The 25841-nt window shown below is 38.6% G+C and overlaps 1 protein-coding gene across 1 annotated transcript in view; it reads left to right on the forward strand.

Moving 5' to 3' along the window:
• Positions 1-25841, forward strand: part of BABAM2 (BRISC and BRCA1 A complex member 2) — a 172793-nt gene that overhangs the window by 128592 nt on the left and 18360 nt on the right. Inside the window, exons 8-11 of the mRNA XM_084261848.1 lie at positions 2788-2887; positions 4761-4831; positions 6151-6233; positions 23313-23466. Of these exons, the coding sequence (XP_084117974.1) occupies positions 2788-2887; positions 4761-4831; positions 6151-6233; positions 23313-23466 (408 nt within the window). The remainder of the gene's footprint in view (positions 1-2787; positions 2888-4760; positions 4832-6150; positions 6234-23312; positions 23467-25841) is intronic.

Consider the following 25841-nt stretch of genomic DNA (forward strand, 5'->3'; position numbering starts at 1 on the left):
AGTATCAGTTTCATAAGGCAGATGAACTTTAATTGCTGAATGTTTACAGAAAGTTTTGAGATGGTCAGAGGCAAGGTCCTGTGCAAATGCAGTATTTCATTAAGTATTTAATAAGCAAATTCTCTGACCCAATAGAGGGAACAAAGATGTCCACTCTTAATTTTCCCTACCCGTAATTATTTCTACAGAACATAAATTACATATTGTACAGCTTTGCTCTGTTTTCAGAGGATAATTACACTAGAAATTCCAGCCTTCTTTCTGTGAAGGGACCTCTTTCTCAGAAACCACACCTTGTAGCAGTCTCTTTTCATTTGAAAAGGGTTGAATTCCTACATATGTCAACAAGTTTTTATGGGTTGACTACTTTCAAAAGATGAATACAGGTAAAATGGGAAGCCCTTATTCACAGATCATAATAATTCAGTCTGGAAGATGTATTGAAAGCCAATGATATAGGACTGGAAGCTTTATTGCCTGTGAAATCTGTTGGAGATTACTCCTAATTTCATGTCTGCTATTGTAACCAAGAGAGGAGCCTGTAATTCCTGTTGTAGCCATCTGAGCATCTCCAGTGGTATCTCCTTGCTGAGGGGGAACTTGAACTTGGTTGCAAATGAGACAAGGCAGAATGCAAAACGGACAGTACAATTTGTATGAGACTGGGGGCTTTTATGGATACATTTACATAAGCATTGAAGGAGTTTAGTGAACTGAAAGCCAGGGTCTTAAAGGGAGGTTCACAACCCATACCAGGAGGAGCAGCTCTTTCATTCTACAATGCAAAGGCTGATAAACATAGTATACTTTCAATTTCCTAAGAGCAAACTGCTGTTTCAGAAATGTTCCAATTTAGCAATAATCTAATAGTCATGCTTTGCTGTTTTTAACAGCCACAAGTAGCAAAATTATATTCCCATGTGAGTTATTTTAGAAAGGGGGTAGCAGCAAGGAATCTGAATTCTGGTTTGTTGTGGTTTTGGGTTTTTTTTTTTAAATATCCTGTTCAAGTCTTACTTCTGCTGGAAAAGTTTGTTTGTTGTTTTTTTTTCATGTAGCTGTGGTGTACTCAAGCCTTTTTTTTTTGTCATTGCATATGCAAACTCCAGACCTGCAGAACTGTTCCATGTGGTGAACAGTCTGCTGAACCCAGACTGTTTTGCCTGAGTAGCAGATTTCCATATACCTCATTATGAGTTTGTGTTTTTTTGATTTATGTAGGCTCTGTTCCTTCAGAGGGATGTACAACTGTAGACCCTTGTACGTACCAAAGTGATAGCAGGTACTGAGAAAAATATGAGGGCACGTCCCATTGTAGAATAAGAGCCTTATTTTGCAGAGAACTTTATTTCCAGTCAGTTTAACCTTTCATGGAAACAGCATATAAACAGGAGGCCACAAAGCAACTTCACTTTTGAAGCTTTTTAATTGTACCCAGTAAGATTCTAGAAGCCTAGTGAATGATGTAAGCCACATTGTGTAATATGACTTCATATCCCTTTTGATCGGTAAAAGACTCAAAGCAAGATTTGGGTCAGTACTGGTAAAAGAAAGTAGCATGGGCTGTAGCTGGTTATTATACAACTTGGTTTAAATAGAAAGTGCTGGATTTTTCCACACCAAAGAAGCCATTACCCTCAGCAATAGCAAGCGTGCCTCAGTCTTACGTCCTGTGATAAAGACAAATGATTAAGGTGTCTAATTACAAAGTTATCTTATTTCGGTGGATTCCCACCATTCAGATTTCCAGTCAGTACATGGACAGAGTTAGTATCTTTCTTCATATTATTTCCTTCTGGGGATGAACACAATCGTAGAATCAGGGAATGTAATCATAAACCAGTGGAGGCTGGAGAGAACCTCTGGAGGTTACCTGGCCAAGCTCCTCAGAACAGGACCAGCTTGGGTCGGGTTGCTCATAGCAGTTGCTCAGCTGAGCTTTGAGCACCTTAAAGGACAGAGGTTCCCCAGCCCCTCTGGGCCTTCCAGTTTGATTATTCTCATTGTGCAAATGTTTCTCCTGATAGCTAACCAAACTTCCTTTCTTGCAACGTCTGCATTGCCTTTCCTCCTGTCACTGCACTTCAGAATAGACTGGCTGCATATTCTGTATCTTTTTTCAGTAGATAGTTGAAGGCATCAATATACCATCAATAACAATATGCCTTCAACTGCCCTCTTCAATATTCCCCTCACCCCCAACCTTCTTTAAAGACTGAGCAAACCCATTTCTTTCAGCATCCCCCTTTACATTGTGTAGCTAACAATCTTTCTGGTCCACTGCCCCCTTGATCTAGTAGGTTAACATCTGTGTTGTATTGGGGGGGCCAAGAACTGGAGTAAAGAGCCTGGCTGACATGTGCATCTGATCTATTACTCCTCAGTCTAAATTATTTTGATTATTCGTAGCTGTTTTGACTGAAGGTGGCATTTTGAATAATTCAAGTCCGTCTCCTTCAGCTATAACAAGAGATCTTAACTACAGTGCTCCGCATCTTATTGATGACTGCTAAGAAACAGAACTGTGTACACTGAAAAAGCTGTTTTCTGATGGAATGCTTTGCATTAATGATACTCCTGATTAAGGTTAATTACACTGAACTGTGGTATAACCTGTTTTTGTAGATTAAATCACTTGGTACATTTTATATCACCACAGCATAAAATACACTTTCTCAGTCATGGCCCTCTGACTTTAAGCGTAGGGAAAGAGGACACTGTAGAAACCACTTTCAAATCCCAGGGACTGTACGTGTAATGTAGTGTTAAATTAACTTCTGTTTCTAGTGCGCTTGGAGGATCATCAGCCCTTCACATCCCAGCCTTTCCTGGTGGAGGTTGTCTCATTGACTACGTACCTCAAGTATGCCAGCTGCTAACAAACAAGGTACGTTAGTAAAGAGAACTCAATTCTCCTTTTCCTTGTCTGCTGTGCTGTATTGTAGCAACACACTCAGGTGTTTCCACAGGCATAGGAAATGCTTCTGTGTGTTTGGGATCAGGTGCTGGAGTGGGTTTTTCATAGTGTGACATGTTCTGATTTGGGATAAAATGTTACTGTGTTGTACAATACTGCATTTGTCACATGCTGTTTTGCAACTAAATACAAATGTATAGCTTGTGTAGTATTTTTCCAGTTGGAAGTTCTCACACCACAGTCATCATTGCAGGTTTTGAGTGCTTTCAGGGATTTTCTTCCTGTTTCTTTCAAACGAACTGAATCAGCAATCTGTTTGGATGTTTACACAGTAATAGCTACTTGATAAGGTTGCTTGAAAAGGTTGTGTCCCAGTTAGCTTACTGCTTAAACAAAAAAGAGTGAGTTTAGTATTTTGAAAGCTTCTCCATTACTTAAGTAATTTTCAAAAGAAAGCTTACAGGCCAACATCTAGGAATCTGCCTATTAGAGACCCTTTCTTGGATTTGTATGTTATTTTTACCTTCATTTGTCCAAATGAGGAAAATAATTTTATCTTTTAGAAAAAGTTCTTCAAAATGTTCTTCCATAATTGTATTGAAATCTATCTTTAGAGTTGCTTTTGTTGTGGCTTTCTGTTTAAACTACTTTCTGTTTTTAAAATCTGCAAGTATACAGGACTGTTTTTATCCTTTCTTAAACAAACTCCCATATGCAAACTTATCATATGTTTTCTTTTTCCAAAAATAACATTTCAGATCTCACAAAAAGCCTTCAAAATAATCATAGGTTTTTTTATAAAATGAAATAAATCTCAATTTATAAATAGAATTTAAGGGGTACAAGATAGCTCTCAGCAATGATTGTATCAAGGCTTTTTTCAAGAAATTTAGGAAAGTGTTTGCCAGCCAGGGAATTCTAATATTGATGTATCCAAGAAAAATATTCTTCCTGGTTTTTTATGTTTGGTGGGGAGAAAAAAGGCTTTTAAAGTGTTAGTTTCATTCTGGAAGGCAAGGGGATTTACACAGGGAATCACATATGGAATCACACCATGAGTACCTGAAGTAACCACTTGTAGATCAGATGCCCTTGCAGCCTGACAGCACGTGCATTGTTTCTGTTATGGGTCAGAACCCATTCTCACTGTTCTGCTAAGTAATCCCATTCAGATCCATAAGAAAACATACATGGTGTGAGGAGAATATTGCCTTAAGTCTTTCAAGTTTAGCATTGTTGGATTTTGTCTGTGCCAGGATGGAAGACACTCAAAACCCAAAATGCCTCAGAAAGGTGATGCTCCCCGTTGAATAGGTGGCTCCCTGAGTCAGCGTGAAACCACTGCTCAGTAGAGCTCAGTGTTAAAAAGATTTTGCTGGAGGTGCAGTCTTCAGAAAACACCCAAGATCAGTTGTGATTTTCTTTTCCCCTTGTATTTTATAAACAAAATGTTATTTTGATACTTAACAAACTGTTAGTTCAGGTAATTATGATTTGCCTACCACAGCTTCCTGCTCAAACTTCAGCAAGGCAAGGTCATGCATTTCTTTCCTTCCCTCTTTATCTTGTGCAGTTAAACAGTGCTTCAGTATATTGTGAAAGAGTAAGTTTCACTCAGAAGTGAGTGAAGAGATTTCTTTACAAGATTTTCTGTGTGCAAGATCCACTGTTTGTTTTAAAGCATTTTAGGATACTTTAGGGAAATCATGCAAGCTAAATGTGGGATTCAGAACTACTACCATGTCAAACATAAATCTTCCTTAACAAGGAAAACATGACAAATTTGGAGCATTGGCATTTTTTATCTTTTTATAGCTCTGGATTCGTTTCTTTCTTTTTTAAGGTACAGTATGTTATTCAGGGATACCATAAGAGAAGAGAGTATATCGCAGCTTTCCTGAGCCACTTTGGAACGTAAGTTTCCTTTCAGTGCATTATTTTCTGTAGTATGGGGGAAAAGTGTTGTGTTCTGCCCATGGTCTTTAGTTGTGTGACTGCTGCCTACTGGGTAAGATGAAGTCTGTCTGGTTTTCACTGATTTGATGTGTGTAAGTCATCTCTCTGAAGCAGTACTGACATGAAGTTCAGTGTTACTTGACTTCTGTGCCAGTTGCCGGTCTGATTTTCTAGGAAGCAGCTGGTGATGGGAAAAGGACATTAGGGATTTTCTCCTTGTGCAAAAGAAATGTGCTCATTTCCAAATAAAGGACCAGAGGGGACTTACAGTAATAGGCAGCGACTGAGGTGGAAGGACAGGGAAGTGGTTATGGCTCCAAACCTTGCAGGAGTCAGAGACCACTGCTCGGCATAAAGGCAGGACTGGGACACCAGCCTCTCCCACTGCCAAGCAGTCAGTACCTTGTCTCTCAGGTGAAAGGGCTGTCCAGTTGTGTTGAACTCCTGCAGTTTGACTGTCTGTGGCCTGCCATGATGACAAATTAGCTTCACAAATCAACTAATTGGGGATGCCTTGGGCACTGTGAAGGGAAGGCACTTTGGTGTCCCACCTAAATCCTGACTTGAGCAAGAGTCCAGGAGCTGATGTGATGACAGTTGCCTGGCCAACCGTACTGCACCTCATTGTGGGGAGTGGGGGGTTCTGCTTCTGAGTGGTGATGCCAAGTAACATGGATATTCGGCAGCCCTTCAAATCTCAGATCTCTCAAGTGAGGGTAGGAAGATGGCTGGCTTCTAGCATGCACACAAAATTTATATAACTATAGATAGATAACGAAGACTTGAATTGGACATATCAGTAGATAAGAGTCGATGCAATCTTGATCCTTATGAAAACAAGATATTTTTTTTTCTTCTGAAAGACTTCAGCACAGAAATGGCTCAGGTGTGCCTATGATTTGATTTCACTTGCAGAGTGGTTCATGAGTCCTGATACAGCTTGAGACTTGTATCAAATACAGACTCCTTGATCTGAGTAGCATACAGGGAATTTACGTGTGTGTATAGTTTGTATTACTATAAACTGCAAATGGCCTTTCTTAGGTAAGAAACTCCAGTACCACACCATAAATAAAATTGTCAAGATTAAAAGTTTAATTAATTTTCATTTAGCTAGAAAATTGTACCTGTTAACAAATAAAGCAAATGCTACAAGTTTCAGAACAAGTAGAAAAACCTCAATCCTTGTACTACAGAATTTCCATATTCATTGTTTGCTATTAAAATGAATGGCAGGTAAAAATTTTATTCATTTTTATTGTATTTTTTGTTGATAGTGGTGTGGTGGAATATGATGCAGAAGGCTTCACAAAGCTTACACTGTTGCTGATGTGGAAAGATTTTTGCTTCCTTGTTCACAGTGAGTAACTCGCTGCCTCAGGCATGAATGTCTATCCTCTTGAAGATACAAGTTCAAAAGGGGAAAATACAATTACAGGAAACAATTTTAAAGTTTTTAGCTATTTTTATCCAGTCCTTAATGTGGTTTTGATGTGACTGTGACACTTTGAAAACACAAAATCCTGATTGTATTTGGAGAAGGGGAGAGGATCCACATTGAAAGCGTACTGTGCGCTTTACAGAACATCAAAAACATCCTGGGAAGGTTTTTCTGGTAATTTGACTCAATATTAAACTCACAGTTGTAACTCGTCCTTTCAGAAGTTTCAGTAATGAGGACTAACACTATAGCTGGGAACACCGATAATCTTCTGTAATTGTCAGGAATTAATGCATTGTCAGTGATAGTAAAGACCCTTTAGTGAAAACACATTAAATGAAAAAATAATGTTATACAGTTTTAGGAGTCAAAAGTCATTCCTAGACTGAAGCTGTCTAACAGTTTGCTAGAGTACATAGCTAGATTTTCTGACATTTGAAATTTTTTAATTGAGATTGTATTACTTTCTAAAAGACATTCTTAAATAATTAAATATATAGTATTTACTTCGTGTAGGAATTAGTGTGCATGGCTCTGTTACTGCTTTATGTGTGCTGAGCAGCCATTATTATTTTTCCCTGTGGTAAGGTGACATTCACAGGTATTGAAGGTATTTTGGTTTAGGGAAATTCAATCACCTTACTTTTTTATTGTTATGCTTTTCATCTTCATTTAAAATAGTTACAGTGCAATCTGCATAGCTGCAGCATTAATGTGTGTTAACACTCTAGCACTGGAATATTTCAGATTACGTAATTTTTGATTGTGGGCGAGATTTTCATGTGTAAAACCACTGATGTCTTATGACATCATAGAAATTTGTTCCAGAGTGGAAGAAGTAGGAACTGCCATTGTTGAGAAAAGTCTTTCATCCTGTGTTGTATTGAAGATCATAAAAAACAGTCTCACTGATCCCTTTCTTCTTATCACCTAAGATTTACAGATGGTAATGACAATAAGACAGCTTGAAAACTCAAACTTGAAATTAAAAAAAATCTTTCATATTGGTATGATTTACATTGTGGGAAAATAAATAAAACTGGTATTTTTGAAAAATTGTCCTTATTACTACTTTATTTACTCTTCAACTATAACTGAGAAGTGATCACTGAGCAGTTGTATTCTAGAAGATGATGCTTTTTATCCACAACCTTCTCGAAGGCTTCCTACCTTTCTTACTCCCCAGTACATTTGGCTTAATTTTATCAGCGTTAAAATTTTATACAGGTTCGATGTTTTGCTGTGAGACAATGTAATTTAATAGCTGTTGAAGCATTTAGATTTCTGGGGAACCAAAATTCAAATTTCTGTTAAATAACAGAGTAGGTTTTAACTGGGTAATGCTCACAGTGCTCAATTTAGCTGGCATGAAAGCTACAATTATAACTGAATAGTTTATCACAGATATGTATTAACCCCGTGGCCATCGTACAGTGGCTTAGCTGTATAAGCCATTGCATCACTCACTTGTTGAACAATCCACTGCAAAAACATTTATGTTCCATGCACTGAAGGATATTGCAATGAAAGGACTGAAACCTGCACTTCATTTCCTGAGTGAAGTAATGTAGGCTTTCATCTCTTAACCGCTGACATAACTATGTATATTATGGTTGAAGATTTAGCAAGCATCTAATAAAATGTCTGGGAGAGATAGCTGTATGTTGAAAACTGTTCTACTTTATACATTTACTATATAGTATGTAGAGAAAGTTTTTAGAGGAGAATAAATAGGTCAGTATACAGCAAACAACATGGCATATCAAACGAGAGGAACCATAGTAAATCTTACTGGCATCTTAACTTTGGTTAAAATTTTAGGTTTCATTGAGATCATGGTGTATATAAACCCTCAGGTGAGTAGCATTTCCTTTAAAAGATGTGTTCAAAGATTTTAAAAAAAAAATTGGGGATTTTTTTGCAAATAGTTGCATTCAGAGTTTCAAACTTCTTTGGAAATTAGGAAGCAAGCCACGTTAGAAGTAAAGTGAAATTACTCTGAATGGTTTTATTGAGTAAACTGAATTAAAGATAAGAGGAAAGAAAAGGGAAGGTACTTCTGGATTGCCAAAGACCTGTAACCTCAGAAGAAATTCACACTAAAAACAAATTATTTGTGCAGTAGTTACAGGTGAAAAGCAAAGTCTACCCACTCTACCTTAAAACACAGAAGAGCAATCTAATTGCAGACTTAATCGTTAGATTAATGTAGCTGCTGAAGTTATTGTATTAGATCAAAGAGCAGTCAAATGAACTATTGCTTTAGTGGTTTAGGTCTAAAAAATCATCAAATGCTTTCAAATATATGAAAAAATAAACATTTAGAGAAGTTCATGCATCCAGATGGAAGAGGAAATCGTTAATCAGGCTTAGGGCTTTTGATATTGAAACTGTTTATGGGTAAGCCTCAGTACGAAGCTTTGTAAGTAAACTTCAATATACTGCTGATTTCTTTCTCCTCTTGTTTATAAGTCAGCTATGACTAGTTTTTGGAGGTAGGTACTTCTTCATATTCTTGTTCCTGCATACGTTCTGTGTATTTATACTGTATATAAATATACACAGAAGTTACATTATCTGTACACAATTAAGAATTAAATCATGTTATTGGTATGGACACAAGAATAGGACACCAAAGCAACCTGTTTTTCAAAGATTAATTTTTATCTTACAAGATTTTTAGATTATCAGCACAAAGGAGATTGGCAGGTGTTGGACAGTTGCAAAACCAAACAAAACGTTGCTTGTATTGGTGGTTATTTGTCTAAGACATCTTGAAAAGGACAAACTCTAAAGGCTTTGTTTCGTTGAATGGTATTTCAGAGGATGGGGAATGTTGGAAGTTGCCAGCATTTATATCTTAAGTTTGGATGGTTCTCAGACCTGGGTGAAGATGATGGGAACGCTTGCTGCAACTGACCTTGGGTAACTGTAAGGGATTTCAGCTCCTGTGTTGGGTAATAGCAGTGACCCAGGAGATCCAAAGTGCTGGTCATGTAAAAGCTAGTTTAATTAACAAGGTGTCTATGTCACACTATGGGAGTGACGACTGCATTAGCTCTTTGTCCACACTCTTACCTACCTGTGCAGTTAGGTGGTCACCTCTGTCAGAGACTAGATTAGAAATAGGCCGCCTCTCAGCAAGAAGGTGGTTTTTACCTCAGGGCCTAGAGCATTAATTGGGTTATAGGAGGTTCTACCTATGAGTATCAAGCTTTGTGTGGACATGTGCTTCTGGATTCAGGGTTTTTTTTGTGAAAAACATCAACGCCAGCTTCTGATACATTCCTGTTTGGGGGGTGCTGTCTGCATGTTTGTTGACAGGATCAATCTGTGCCAAGCCAGTCAATTTACGTAGTTCAGGTTGATGGCCTGACCTAAAACAATTGCATCTAGATTAGTACATCTGTCCACAGCCTCTGAAAGCAGCTCGGATACCAAAGAGACAAAGAACTTTTGGTAGCCATGTTTGTCAGGTGAGGCTTGGGAGTGGAGGGGGTGGGAAATGGGACATTTCACAAAAGAGCAATAGTAGCTGTGAAGACAAGGTCACGCTACTGTGCGATGAAAGTGCAGTTTATTCCAGTAGTGTTCAGGGAAAGAGGAATGTATGCCCAGCCACTGTAAATAACAAAATTGCATTTAAGCAGTAATTTATTCTATCAATTCCCTTTCCAAGGAGAAATAACTCATTAGGCTTCAGATACTGTTTTAATCATTCGGTAGAGCAACAGTAATCCTTACAATTTAGGTAAATGTTAATTTTTCAAGCACCTGGTGTAATTTAATTTGTTACCTGCCCTTTAAAGTGATTGCCCCACCTCTGGAAAGTCAACAGAGCAGAGCTAATGAGTATTCGTCAGTCCCTTCATCTATTCCTCCTGCAGCTGTTTAAATAAACAAGTTAGACTTTGTGGTAGTAAATGGCTAGCAAGAAGGTTTAGTAAGGTATTTAATGGAAGATTTTTCCAAGATGAACGTGTGTCTGATCACTCAGTGTTTGCTGTTTGGGTTTAGGAGAGCTTATGTGAGAAGGCATAAGTATTTTCTTTCATCTAAGGTTGCATTTATTGGATCTTTTAAAATTGCTTCTTCAGTTTCCTATTTGAAAACTCTACAGTCACTGAGATGATAAAAATGTTTAAGAACTATTTGTTTATATGAGCAATTTGCAAGTCAGAACATGTTTTGTTTGTGTAAACATTCCTGTATATATTTCAGTAAACCTTTATCTGCCCGTAGTTTTGGTCGCAGAGCCCTCTCTGTTACCTGGGACCTATGGGTCTTGTTAAATGAACATGTGAGAAGTAGCTAGTGTTTGTTGTTTTGATACAGCATTTAATGCAGCTGGAATATACTCAATGACTCCTGTGTGCTACTGGAGTATGAATAACCATTTGAGTGGGCTTGGTAGTTTTAGGATACCCTTTTTTTTTTCAGTTTTCTGTCATGTAAGATTTGCGCAAATACCTTTTGGAAGCCAAAAAGAATTTATCTTTCAAGAGTTGCTTTTCCTCATCAGTATCAATGCCAGGCAGTCACCTCAATTAACACTTAAAATTCCAGGAAAAAAAAAAAATCCTTGGAGGAAATTTAAGATTGCGTTGGCTCTGCTTCTTCAGGGAAGTTAGTCCGACTGTGAGAGACATGCCTCCTCAATAAAAGGTGCAGGAAAAGGAACTGTTGTCTGCCCAAGTTGTTTCCTGAAAATGGCCCGAGTGTGGGGTGGAATATTTACATGAGATCGCTTCTGTGAGCTTCTGCCTAATGAGGTGTTCTGGCTTCTTTACACAGTGCTTTTATTTTATTGTTCTCATTGTTCCATATATGAAAATGGGAATTTATGACTCTGTGAAAGCTAAGAGAGAAAGGAGAAAAAGAACATGACATCGTGAATAACAAGGTATAGGAGAATGGAGTGATGTCTGGTAGTGTCAGGAAAGCAAGATACTTCAGCAGAAATGTCAAGCATAACAAATGTTTCAGGAATCTTGTATGAGAAGTTTAAAGCCTGCAAAGATGGTATAGGGATGTCATTTTGTTCTTAAATGAGAAACTGAGATGAAAAAAGCCCTGGTGATGTAAAACTGGCTGGCAGAAGTCAAAAGCCATTTGGATCTTAGGCTTGGGAGTAATTTTTTGACTGTTCAGTAAGCAGTTAAGTGTTTGTCTCACGAGGCAGTCTGTTCCTCTGACCCTCTCGATACTTTTGCTCAGTGCTGTGTATTTCTTTGATTCTGGTCTCGAAAGACCCCGAGCACATGTCATTCTGCCTGCAGCAAAATGCACCCTAGGCAGAGAGGGGCTCTTCAAAACTTTGTACATTGTTTTTATGACCACAAAACAAAGCATTCTTTGACATTTCTGGTGTAGTGAGGTGCCTGTCACTTAACTGAAGTCAAAGAAGGGTGCAGACAGTGCTGCAGTGCTGTGGATCAGGCAACACGATGGAAAGTAGCCTGACTCACAGGCACACAGCTCTGCACTTCACTAGGCATAGGTAGGGGCTCATCCCAGGACTAAATTGCAGCATTTGGAAAATTAATTAGCCATTTGTTGACAATTTTTCTCCATTGCATTTTTTCCCCTTTATTTCTAAGGGATGCTGCCAACTAGATTTAGTTTGAAATTTGTATTGAAAGCTGATAATTTAATTTTTGTCGTTAGGAGCACGTTAAACGTTGTGTTTGTTTGATTCCATCCTGGGTATTTACTTGTACGTGAGCTGAATGAAATTTTCTGTGCTTTGGCATTCGTAATGGATGCAAGTGAACTTGAAAACAGAGGTTTTATTTTCCTCCTTTTCTGTTTCTCTGTGTTCATTTTGTATCATGTCACTCACTATAAACGAGCTTCAGGTTCATATTTTCAATTCTGCTTAAAAAGAGAGAATGGACACAAGGTGATTCATACAACTTGATATGAACAGCAACAAAAGGGAAACAACTGTTGAGGTAAGAATTAGGCTTTACAAGTATTTTATGATGGCCTGACGTGGGTGGACCGGCAAAGTATTTCTAAGTGTCACTTTGCTGTGGATGTTACCTTTTTAATTTCTGAGAAATGCATACATTTGCCATACCTCTAAAACTGTAGTATATTGCAGTAGACATTGATTGATGTTCTTCCAGGAACTACGAGCACTTAAACAAATGGACTGAAAGGTTTTGTAATAACTTATTATAAAATTGCACTTTTCAGAAACCGAACTATTGCTTTTTCTTATCTAATAGATACATCTAAAGCACTACTGCAGTGTGCTCAAGTATATGGCAGATAACTAATAAATTCTCAGAAAAGATGCCTGAGGTAGGAAAGTGATATAATACTATTTTATCCACTCAATTTTGGGGGGAAAAAAAGTCATTGTCAGACATAGGACTTCAGTACAGATTGTGGTATTTTTTCTTCTTTCTCTGTGCCTCTCTTGTGTCTATACATTTTGACGTTGTCTCACATGGCATTCACAGATACTTTTTCTGTACAGTGAGAACTACAGTAAAGGTGTGAGATACAGAGAGTTGAAAATTGCTCATAGTAGCAAGTATACAGCAAATATTTTGCTTTCAGTCTGGAAAGGAGATGATGAGCATGGGTTTGATGACGGTATCAGTCCAAGTTCAGTATCAGGCAATGCTTTCAGAATAAAAGGAATATGACATGGAACACCACATGATTATTAGATTAGTTTTCTAGAAGTAAAAGCTGCATCAAGGAAAGAAAGATTCCTCTGAATCCTTCTTCCCTCTCTCCTTCCTCTTTTTCTCCCCAAGAACAATGACTTTGTCATCACAGTGAACTTTTCCAAAGACTCTATCTGTAACACAGCGGTAGCATGCAACTGCTGCATGCCTTTTATGAGATAGATAATTTACTTTTGAATAATAAGTACACCTTGCTTGAGAGACAAAACTGATCACAAAGATATTTAAATGTCTAAACGAGGGAAAGAGTACTTAAATTTAGTCTCCTTTGTCACCAGTTCCCCTTCCCCATCCAGCAGCAGTCCCACGTTTCTCTGTTCCCCTTTTTGATGTGTTCCTGTAGCAGCCCAGCTTGTCCATAACTCCCCTCACCATGTTTAGCTTCAGGTGAGCTTTGACATTCCTAACCTGGTCTCAGCGTGCTCCGGGAGCATCCATATCTCCTGTGCTTCCTTTTTATTTTTTGAGTTTTGTCAGGAGGTCCCTGTACATCCATGTAACCCTCCTGCTCCTGACTTTCTGTGCAATCAGATGGACCATTCTCGAACTTTTAGGAGGTGATCATGGCCCCCTCTTCTCTCCAGGATCATTATCTGATAGGATTCATCTGTGAGAGGAGTAAGATGTCTGAACAGTCCAAAGCCTGCTCCCTGAAGCGTAGGGTTGTGATTCTGCTGTTTGTCTGGCTTCATCGTCAAACGGAGTATTCAGAAGAGAGCACCAAAAATGACTAGTGGCCTAGAAAGCATGGCTTAAAAGAGTCTATTCCACAACCTTGCTCTTGGGGTCATGAAAGGGATAAGCCTTTAGAAGTGGAAAAGGTGGCCCCAAGGTCAGAAGTGATAAATTGTAGTGTTTGGGAGTGGGAAGGAGCAGTGAGCCTGTAGTGCGGTGCAGGAGATTTCAGTTTAGCTTTAAGAATACCTGGAGTGGCTTAGTTGACCGGTCAGGTCAGGTAGAATTACACTGTGTGGTGATTTGAAAGCTGTAAGCCTGCATGGAAAAAACAGGATAGCACGTGTACCAGCAAAGGGTCCTTTTGTGTCACCAAAGGGTCCTCTTGACCTGCAGCATAATGTCATGCTGGTCACAGACGAGAATGAAAGAAATCAGTTTCCTTTCAAGTCCCAGGCAGCATTTAAAATAGGTAAAAGAACTTATTTGCAACCCTCGTGAGCTTAATACAGTATCAGTGAGAGAAGCCAGTGGTTTTGCACATCTGTTCCTCAGGTGAAAACATGCTTTAGAAGTCTTCCTGTCTTGCTGGAAAGTAGTGGAGAACTTCCCAGCATTTAGCAGTGCGCCTGTGTACTGGGAAATCAGAGGAAAAAGGTTGCCTTTTCTCCACCGGTAACATCCAGTGGCCACCAGCCTCTGCCAAGAAAAGGGCACGGGTTCCTTTTTACACCCATAAAAACTGCAACTGTATTTAAAGTATGAGCTTTGAGCGATTCAGATGGAGAAGAGGCAGCTTTTAGTAGCATCAATCTCATCAGTGCTTAGCGAAGTTACTATAGAAACTGTTACAGCAGAAACAATAAAAGGAAATAAAAGCGGAAGGGGGAGGGAATGGAGATCTTTTAAGAATTTGAAGTAAAAATAAAGCAAAATAGATGTCACTAGCTGAAACTGGTGAGGTAAAAATCAAAAAAACCCTTTCTCTCAATTAAAGTAAACATGGTTACAGAAATTAGAGAAGGCGAAGACCCCCAAGGACATTGTGCCATTTCTTTGGGCTCAATATAGGGTTAGGAGAGATTCCTGGTTTTAGGAGATATTCTGGCTTTGCTTTAGAAGTCTGAAAGAGTATGACATAGTTGAGATGGGTGATGACACTCCAAGGAAAGAAGACATTCTAAAGCAGTTTTCGGGTTAAGTTACATCACTTTTTCATGGGTTTTGACCGCATAGCTGGAAACTGCTTGAAGATTATCTTGATTTCATCTGTTACTTGGTTCCTCTGTAAGACTAAACAAAGAATTAGATACTCTGTCTGCAGCACAAGACTGTAACTTAAGGTATTTAAACTATTTTTGTACTCTTTCTTTTTTAAATTCTGTTTTTGTATGAAGGACAGCATACTTAGAAAGGATATGATACAGACATGGGATATTTTTACAACCATATCGTCTGCCTACGTAAAAAGAAAATCAAAACAATAGTAATCATAAATCTAGTTGCCATTGGAATATACTGTAGTTCCCATTATCAGCAGAACAAGAACAAGATAGATATACAGCGGTGTCACGCAGTCCTCTAAAAAAAATGGGTTACATACTTGATATTTATTTTTAAAAAATCCAACAAACCGAAACAAAGAGAATTCAGTGATGAATTTATTCTAGTTTTATCAACAAGTGAAAAAAATCTACTTTCCATAACGTGCCAGAAGTTTAATCCATCACAGTTAATTGTTTTAGGTCTTCAGAAACATTTAAGGGCTCTCTAAGAGTGCTGGAATTCAAGGTAACCCCTTTTTTATCTGAGACATGGAAGCTGGCCATTCCCATAGATGCAATGTTGTCATAAGACACATTAGGGAAAGGGACATAATATTGGTGCAAAAATTTTGAAAAAAAGAACCACGAATACTTATTTCAAATCTAGGCAGGAGTAACAATAACTGAAAGTCATTCCTGTCCAGTTAAAAACACAAGAAGGAAAAAATAAGGAAAATCAGAGTCCCCTTTAGGCATTCCTTAAGTTCACAATAAATATCACCAAAGTTCCTGCAAACTGGGCATTTGCCAGCATTTTCAGTAGCTGTTACCAGTCACCTCATATTCTGGAGGCAATGTGTGAAACCTGTGCTATAGAAAAAGTCCCTCAGCATTTTCCTCCTTTCTTATCCCAGCTGTATTCTTCCTAATAACCTTCTAATAACCTTACCTTCTAAACATCTCAGCAGGCTCCCTTCCCGTTCTTGGATATCCTACTTGGTAACAAAGGTCAAGAAGATCTTGTATTGTTGAGGATCAGCTGTTACACAAATGCAATTCAGGACTGGGTCCTGAGCGAGTTCTGCTGCCAGATCCATATCCCAGTACAAAACAAGCCTGGAGAAGAGAAGGCTGCGCAGGGACCTCATTACAGCCTTCCAGTACCTGAAGGGAACATACAAACAGGAGGGGAATCAACTTTTTAAAAAGGGTAGACAATGGCAGGACAAGGGGGAATGTATTAAAACTAAAGGAAGGAAGGTTTAGATTAGATATTAGGGGGAAGTTTTTTACAGAGAGAGTGGTGAGGTGCTGGAACAGGCTGCCCAGAGAGGTGGTGGATGCCCCGTCCCTGGAGGTGTTCAAGGCCAGGTTGGATGGGGCCGTGGGCAACCTTGTGTAGATCCAGGCCTGAGGTTGGTGTCCCTGCCTGTGGCAGGGGGTTGGAGCTCTGTGATCCTTGGGGTCCCTTCCAACCTAGACCATTCTATGATTCTATGTGTGAATTTCATATATTCATGTAAATTGTCATCATCTCTTTTTTCCATTGCACCAATCACATTTCAGTGTTTATCTTCCATGGATTAATATCGTACATTCAGTTGACACATAACTGATACAGTTAAGAAAAAAAACCAAAAAACCTTGTTTCTTGTTTCATAGTGTTTCACTTGTATTTTCATAATATTTCTTTGGAAGTATTTTGTATATAAGTCATCTTCCTCATTTACTATACAAGTGTTCACTTTGCCAGTGGGGTGGTTATTTCCCTTAGCAAGGGCAGGGTTAATTATTTCAAAACAGCTGTGATTACCAACACACCCAAAGTGCTGTTAAGTGTATCAACTAAAATTCCATAAATGACACTTCACATTTAAAATTTTAAAATGTTGATTTCAAAACAGCATATTCCTCCAAATAACCTGCTTTTCTCCAGAAGGGATATAAGCCCTATTAATATTTAACAAATTCAGATTCCTATGACTGTGTTCTGTTAAGCTGAAGTCCCACACTAATGCCATTGATATGTTGTCATCCTTGCTCTCTCATTCTTGTAAGACTACATCACCATGCACCAAAGCAGGATAGTTGTGGCATTTTGTAACTCTCTGTGTTTTGAGCCAAAATCACCCTTTCTTTTTTTTGCCACTAGAATGTAGGCTAAAGACCTTCAGCACAGAAGAGTTGAGGAATGATTCACTATGCAAAAGAGCATGAAATCCTGCCTGTAGAGATCAGTTTTAGCCACTATAGTCCCCAAAATGCTTGTGGCTGAATCTCTTTCGGTTTCTCCATAGCTGCAGTGATCAACATGATTTCTGAAAGGCCATCAGTGCTGAGATGTCTGTGTAAAAAGTGAAGGTACCTTTCTTTCCCTTGAACTTAGGTGAAGATTTTTCACCCATCATACAGGCTGTCTGGAACAGAAAACCTACAAGAAAATTTCTTTTTCAAACAGAGCTTGATAGATGTGTAAGGAGCATTATCTAATATGGTATCTGTGTTACCACTGAGTTGCATTGTAAATTCACATCTGCATTAACACACTGTGAAAACTGGAGAGCTCTGAGTTCAAGGAACCTTTCGGTCTGAGGCAGTGCACTCAAGTCCACAAGTTGTTTTTCCCAGCAGTGTGAGCACAGTTGCAAGTAAAGGCAGAGAAAATGTGAAATTCAGTGAACCAAAAAAAGAAGCAGCAAAAAGATGATGAATATATACTACTAGGAGACCGTTCTGGAACCTGGAATATGTGCTTCCTGTTTCCATGACCTACTTCATCAGAAGTATTTGAAAGCTGAGGCAGTCTCTGGCCAAAGTTGGATGATAAATAAGGAGTGAGTCAGGGGATTTCGGGAAGAGAACGGATAGTATCAGGCTGAGATTTTTCAGTGTTCTCTGGAGATTTGGTTTTGACACATCTTTCCTGTACTTTTCTTGTTTTTCCAGTTAAGTAATTTAAACAATCCTTTTCACATGTCCAGTTATCATTGACTCTGAAGTACCTGCTACGGCAGCCAGTATCAGAAGGAGTTGTGTTTGGGTATATGCCTCAGAAGAATAGGGTCCCACAGGCTGCCACTCAGCACCTCTAGATAAGCTGTCTGTCCTTTTCCTTATTCCTCCATTCCCAGTCTGGAATTCCTAAATACTCTCTCAACTCATGAAGGTTTTGTGAAAGTTTTTTTGGGTTTTTTTAATGTTTTATGTAGCTATCATAATCTCTTAGGATGATTAGAATCATCACATTGAAAAGCTGATGCAGAAATGAATTCATATTTAATCAGAGCAAGGCTTCAGTGTTGTGCAGTAAATAGATGCAGAGGAATTGATTCTGTCATATGGGGCAAACCAGAACCAATGTCTCTTCTTTACAGCTCTGTCCAGTCTGGGACCTGAACTGGAAAGAATACTGTGTTATCTCGGGTTTGAAAGCTGCTCCATAAAGCAAGTAGAGATTGAATTAAGGTTGTTCAGGCCATGAATTCTTGTAGAAATAGAAATCTCAGCAGTAAAATATCCAGACCAGCCAATGTTTATGAGTGCAAAGCAAATGACAGGTGCAAAACTGTAGCAGATTCAAGCATCCAGAAGGTTAGTAAGATAACCGGTATAATATCATCCAAGCATTGAAACCGTGTTTAACATTCAGTGAGTAAATGTTGACTCCTGTGAAAATAACTACCTAGATTTATCCAGTGCCTTACAGAAGATGAATAAACGTTTTCTCTAGAACAGGGAAACAGTATATGGAAAATGTTCTAAATATTGCCATCCGAGTACTTTGAAATGTTTGTATAGTAGCATACATTTCAAGCATGGCTTTGTTTTTCCTTCTCTCCAGTACTTAAAGGCAGGGTAAACCTGCCTTTTTCTTCTGAGCATTCTTCCTTCAGGAGCCCTATAGCAGCACCAGTATATGCTTTTGCCAAGGCATCCCCGCTTTTCATACCCTGTTTAAAAAGCTATAAAATGAGATGGTAAAGATAAAATTTCAGAGTTAATAAGGCTGTCGAAAGCAACTCTGTAGTTGTTGACATAAGCTCGACAAGCTAGGTAACCTGTTCCAGATCGCAGTCTGGTTGTTCTTTAAGAAAATGAACAATTAAGCCTTCCTGATTAATTGCACGGGTTTTTAGTTTGTAATGATTCAGGATGTTGGCTTTAAGATAACTGTGTTTTGAATATATATATGCATTAAATGCTAACCAAGTCAAGAGAAGCAAATTTGTGTGTTACTTCTCAATAGTTTCTTATGTTTCAAAAAGAGAGCAACTTCAACTATTTATAAACTGCAATTAAGTTTCTTTACAACATGACTCATTCGCAACAAGCAAGTCCTTTTTTCTTTTGCTTTCTTATGAACTGTGTGGGAAAATTAGGGTTCAATCACTGAAGAATTTACTCAATGCTTAATTACCCAAAACAGCTCTCCAAGTTCTGCTCATGTAGAGCTTTCATAAAGACATGATTTTCCCCGCACTATGGTTTTGTAAAACCTGACTTTTAAAAAATGATCTGTAAATTGTAACATAGGACAAAGCACTGTTTTACTGCACTATTGCCTTCTTTCTCCAGTCTCCTGCTTTGAGCTCCTCTTATGTTAACAGTGTGATGCTTAGGAAAGCCAAAGGAAGAAATCATCGGGATTAAATTACTCTTGAGTATGGAACTGAATTAGAAAGCTTTACTTTCCTGAATGAGCTAATTGTTTAAATTTTCCAAAGGAAATGTTTCTATTTCTGTGAGAGAAGGGGTAAATGGGACTTCCTCTGACATAATTTTGATTTTACATCTGAGTCTGACAGCAAGATTTTTACCTTCGTAACCAAATATCGCTGCTTAAGTGCATGACTTGTATAAGCTTGCTAGTTGGAGTGACTCACATAGATGAAGTTATTTTTAGGGAGATAATTTGCACTATTTAGAAGAGAGGAAAAAAGGGAGAGAGAGTCCTACTAAGAGCTGGATCCCTCATTATAGTTTACAGAGCTCGTGAACCCAGCATCCAAGCAAAAGATGACTAAGCAAGGGGTCTATTGGTACTTTCAGGAATCTACAGACATGAGTCATCTGCTTATTCTCTGCAGACATGCAGGGTACTTTGTGAGTCAGCTGTTATTTGGAAATAGTACTTGTATTCAGCATGGATGTGTTTTTCTAGTTCTTAGGTAACTACCATGCCAAACCAAAGAGGGCTTTTATGGTTTGCCTTGTTCAGGTGTTGATTTATGGCGTGTTGTTTTCAGCTGTGATGCATTTTTCATGATAAAGCGCAAATGTTGTCTGGGATGTAATTATGAGAGAGAGCGTTTACCTTCACCACCTTACATGTCACATGAAGGCAGGTCTGATTTTGTGTTGATGCACAGGTGGAGGGTCAGGTTGTATGCACAACCGGGTCAAGAGAAAAATGTTCTTGTATTAACCTCTGCCACCCCATGAACACGTAATTGCGACTCTGAGCAGAATTTGACCTTTTATCTTCAAAGTGCCTTACTAGAGTTGATTATTAATGGTGTTTGCTTATTTTTCATGTATGATAAAACGCTTTGCCCCAAATCCAAGCTAATCTCTAGGCTCACAGTGTCAGTGGATGGGCATCCACTGCGACGGAAGTGAGTTCTTGCCTTCCCTTCCTACTGCTGAAATAATAGCTGGCTACCTTGAGGTCTGTGCAACACTTTACAACCCAAGGCTGTTTCCTGTTTACTGGTTTTTTTAGGCGTGGTTGTGTTCCAGAATTAGGGACAGGTTTTTTCACTTGGTCTGAGCTCATCTCACACCTTGTATTAAGGAAACACTATGGTTAGAAAACTGGGAGCTTGGTGAATTTAAGTGAGGGGCAGTGTTAGAAATCAAAGGCAGGTCAAATTTTTCAAAATTCTGCCTGCAGTTCAGGAACTGATGTTGGCCAGATGTGAGATGCACAGTCTTAAATCCTATTTAATTATCTGATTTAACAGTTTATAATGTGAGTAATTCCTGAAAACTCCCATCTAGGTTTTGGTTAATAAAAGAAAATGTTTTCTGTTATATTTTCATGATACCAATGTTGGGAAATTCTTTTTAAAAGATTGGATACTTAATGAATGGAAGTGCCTCTCTACTGACAGCAATGTCTTGATTATCTATTCAGAGAGCATTTCTAGTGTTAGATACTTTATCCTAGATGCAAACCTTTAATTGTAGGTAACAGGAAGAAAACTGCTGCTTCTTGTCACTTCCCCCCCCCCGCCCCATTTTTTAGACAAAGGTTTTCAAAGGGAAGTTAATGAAAGTCAGAAGTTCTCAAGTAAAAAGTTAAATACAAGGACTGAACTGTTGCTGGAGTGTTTTGCTAAAGTTTGTTTTTCCTTTCACACAGCAATAAAATACACAAGTACACAGAGTAGTGTTCCTTTAAGGAGTTGGTACTTAAGAAGGAAAAAGGTGCTCTAGAGGAGCAGAGTTTAAGCACTGAAGAAGTCTATTTATAATGTTAAAATGGAGAGCCTGTCCCCTTGCTTATACTCTTTTTTTCCACAGTGAAGTCCTTCAGAGGCTGTGGCACACAGGTGCCATCTGCGAGGGGAGGAGACAGCCTGCTTGCTGACAACTGGCCTCGATACGCTGGTGTTTTTCAGGGGTGTTATTTAATAATCATGTTACAAAGAGGAATTTGAGGGAGCAATCTTTGAGTCTAACCTTTGTTACAGCCCTCAAATTAGCAGAACTCTGCCCATGTCATTACCGCTCAAATATCTGCTTGGAAGCTGCTGCGTGAGCTGAGTCACTGGGACTCCAGGAGTTGTCACGTGTAGCTCAGGCACTGGGTCATGAACTGAGCAAATGCTGTCGTCCATGGTGATTACTTGTATTTTTGGGACTACAGCTGGAATATCACACTCAGTTGTCTGTACTTCGTGGCTACAAATAGTTTTACTTCTAGAGCTTGGACAGTAATTTAGGGGAAAAAAGGAGTGATGATTTGGCTGGTCGGCATCCAAGTGTTCAGATGAGATTAGAAAAACTGAAAAATGAAGGGACTAGCAGGGTGATTAGAAAAATAAAATCTGTCTTGCACTGGTATCTCAGAGATTCAAAGCAGAAAATGCAGTGCATTACTGAGTGTACTGGAGGGGAGATCTTGTTCCACTTGAGGATGGATGAGTTCAGCCCTGTGATGTTCCTTTCACTTTCTTCATACTCTGTTTGCACTGCTTTTGGTTCCGCCGTCCGACATCCCAACCTGTTCATTAACTTAGGAGTCTTTCCTTTTCCTTAGAAAGGACTGCAAAGTGACAAAGAGAGAACCCAAGCTTATATGAATTAGTTCTTATTAGTTTATTTCTCTCATTGCTACACCGACAGGGAAAATTATGTAAGATTCACAGGGAGTTGCTGTTCCACTGCCATGTTTTGTCATTGTGCAGAATGAAAGCACTGTGTTTTGGAGGATAACAAAAACTAGTTGTAGATGCTTTATAAATGACATCTACACCTTTAGAAGAAATGTTCGTCGTTCTCTGAATTTTGGTGTTACATTAGAAATTTAATGTAAATAATTTAAGGCTGTTGTCATAACTCAGTTCAACTACAGATTTCTAAAGCCTCCTGAAGTTGACAAAAAAAATCTAAACTACAAATCTAGCCATGAGAAGTTAGTTTCTGGCCATTCTGTTCTAGACTGTTCTATTGTTCTGCCAGACCTGGCTGATCATGAGACAGTGAAAAGCAAAGGGAACTAAGAGGTTCTGATTTTTATTTTTAGTGAGATATTTTGGGTATTAATGACTTCGCAGTCTGTTTTGGGCTTTGTGGGGAATTTTTTGTCTGACAGATGACAGCAAGTTGAGCTCTTTTCCAACACATGTGACTCAATCTTTCTACATCCTTCATCAAATCATTTAACGGCTTTACATTTTGGCTGTAAAATGAATATGAAAAAGCTTTTGATGTCCACAGGGGCACTCATACTAAAGTGAATTGGCTAAAGCAGATAAGAGAAATTTGTTTCTTGATTGGAAAGCATGAATAGAATATATTTTGTGGGTTTTTGAAAGGGAAATTTTCACTATAAAGGAAAATACTGTATTAATTTTTCTATATCAATATCATCATGGTGTAGACATTATGATTAACTTAGAAATACATGAGCTAAATGGGTTTTTTAATATAATGCAACTGTCACATAGAGCAATATGTTGGAGTCATTACTAAAAGAAATACAGACGTATATTTTGTAAGTAATTATCAATTTCTCCTTTACTGTTGCCTTTAAATCAATAGAAAGGAATTATATATATTCCAAATTTAAAAAGAAAAATAAAAAATGCATTGTTGTATTTTAATGACTTTTTTTCTTTTTGTTTCAGTTGACCTACCCCTCTACTTTCCTCGAGACCAACCAACCCTAACATTTCAGTCTGTCTACCACTTCACTAACAGTGGCCAGCTGTACTCCCAGGCCCAGAAGAACTACCCTTACAGCCCCCGCTGGGATGGCAATGAAATGGCCAAGAGAGCAAAGTAAGTCAGATTGCTGTTTCCTACTAAATGTTCCGTTTGTTCACAGTCACCTGTCAGTAGAAATACCATGGATTTATCTGTATATTCCCAGCGTTTTAACTGCTGAACTTGGTTTTGTTCTAATGTAGCCCTGGCGTTCCCAGGTATGAGTGCAGACAGGTACTTTGTTAATCATGATAATTGCATTAGTGCCAGAGGACTGATCAAAAGAAGACTCTTTACGGGCACAGGATGGTGACAATCTCTGCTCCAAAGAGCTTCCAATCCAAGTAGACAAGATAGCCCCCAGCAGCAGTAATCTGCATGATAGCAGTCAGTCAAGGTAACCCCGTGGTTTTGTGTGGGTGTGAGGGGGAACCCTGAAGGGAAGCATGTGAGATGGGAAGAACAAGGGAGGAAAACCTGAAAGGTATGGAATAAGGAATAATAAAAAGATGTGTAAGAATGGGAGGAGGTAGAGCAAGCCACAAATCCAGCATAGGAGGCAGTCCTATCAGAACTTGAGTGAGTTATCTGAAAGTCTGAACATGGGTTTTTCCTGTTAGGTTTGGTTCTGAGGGGTTTTAAAACTACTTTTTCTGTTGGCTAGAAACAGAGAATCTGTTTCCTCTGCAGCTTTGTTTCAAGCCCTCAGCCCAGGCTGGGTTGACACCTCTTCAATCCAAGTATCCCTTTTAGTTAAAGATCACAGGCAGCCTCCGCAGAGTGGTTCTGTTGCAAGGACAAGCTGCCGTGGCACAGTGCAGAACAGCAACAGATTTAAGCAAGTTGGTTATCAGTTGTTTAGCACATAAAGGCATCAAACCGCATAAAAGAATAAGGCATATTGGAATGAACGTTTTGAATGACAATCACAGGATCAAATTAAATTAGAGAAGATGCGTAAATAAGAGTTGAGTGAGAGTAGTTCAAGCTGAGTAAATCAAATGAATGGCATGGTCAGAGACTGATTGTAATTTGGAGAGCATGGAAGCAAACAACAATTGACTGAAGTGTTTGCAGATCTTACAATAATTTAAATTTTATGAAGAACATCAAGGAACATTTGATTTTGGATTTTGATGCATTGTAATTGACTTTTTTTGCTAGTCTTCAGGCTTACTACAGTACCGTTTAGGAGAGACACTTCTTGATCAAATACTGTATTCTTATGTACTCGCTTCTTTTCTCTAGCAGAATATTATAAGTATTTTGTTTAAAAGAAAAAAACACCCAAACAATAGCTGGAAGCATTACTGAGGGCTTTGGTTTTTTAATGAACATACTACAAAATGCATTTTTTTTTGCAGCTGGAAGCTTGCAAGGACCTATGTCCTGTCTGCTAAGTGCATTCATTTTAGAGTGGGTGTATGCGAATGGACTTCTTTGCCCTGCAGTTGATATCCAGGTGTATTGTAACAGTTCTTGTAAAAAGCAGTAAATGTGTAACTTACTATCACATGTGTGGTTTTGAGGTTATTCACTCTTACGTTTGAGCCTTTGCATTTAAGTTTTGCACTGGATATGGAATGCGAGAAAGATGAGAAGCGGGGGAAGAAAGTATCCTGCCGTGTCTGAAATAACTGCTGTTGAGCTGCAAAGAGACAGAGAAGCTGCTCCAGTTAAAAGCGCTTTGCTTGCAGGAACTAGAGATTCCTGAGTAGGTACCATAAATAAATCTGTATCAAGAAAAGTATGATGTGATGATACGTGTTAGCATATTTTAAGAAAGATTTTTTATACAGTTGAGCACCTTATGTAAACAGTGTTTAAAATATTTGCTAGGGCTTCTTAGAATAGGTTAGTGTGTTTCAAAACAACCAAATACTTTTTCATTCTACTTTATTTTCACTATAGCCACGATATGGGCTGAGTATATGGGAATATATTTCGCTATATAGGAAGGTGTTGCAATTAAATATATTTCTTCAAATGTACCAAATGAAAAAAAGAAAAGATAGATACATGATGCAGACTCAGAAGCAAGGCAGTTCTATTTAGCTGAAGCAACTTTAGCCCTGGATAAATCAGAGACAACTGTTTGTGTTTCTAATTATTGTCTATTAGGTTTTGCTTATATGCAGTGTTTTTCCCTCTTAGCCAAATGGTCTCCCAAGTGCTTCCCATCCTTTGAGACAAAACAGTTCTGTTTATCTTTCTGGCTGTACTGTTCTAGGGCCACAGGATCACCCACTTGATGTTCTGGTGTCTGACCAAATTCTCCACCCTTATTCTCAGACACTTTAGGGATCAGTTTACACTGTCTTTCTTGCTGTAGCTTTCTTGCTGTAGCATCAAGGGCGCCTTATACTTGCTCTTGCACTGACTGGGTTCATTAGCTGTCTAGTCATGTATTGACCGAAGCATGTATACCACATTGGTTTATGGATGTAGAA

Source organism: Gallinula chloropus (genome assembly GCF_964237585.1).
Source record: "Gallinula chloropus genome assembly, chromosome: 3".
In the NCBI taxonomy this organism is placed as follows: Eukaryota; Metazoa; Chordata; class Aves; order Gruiformes; family Rallidae; genus Gallinula; species Gallinula chloropus.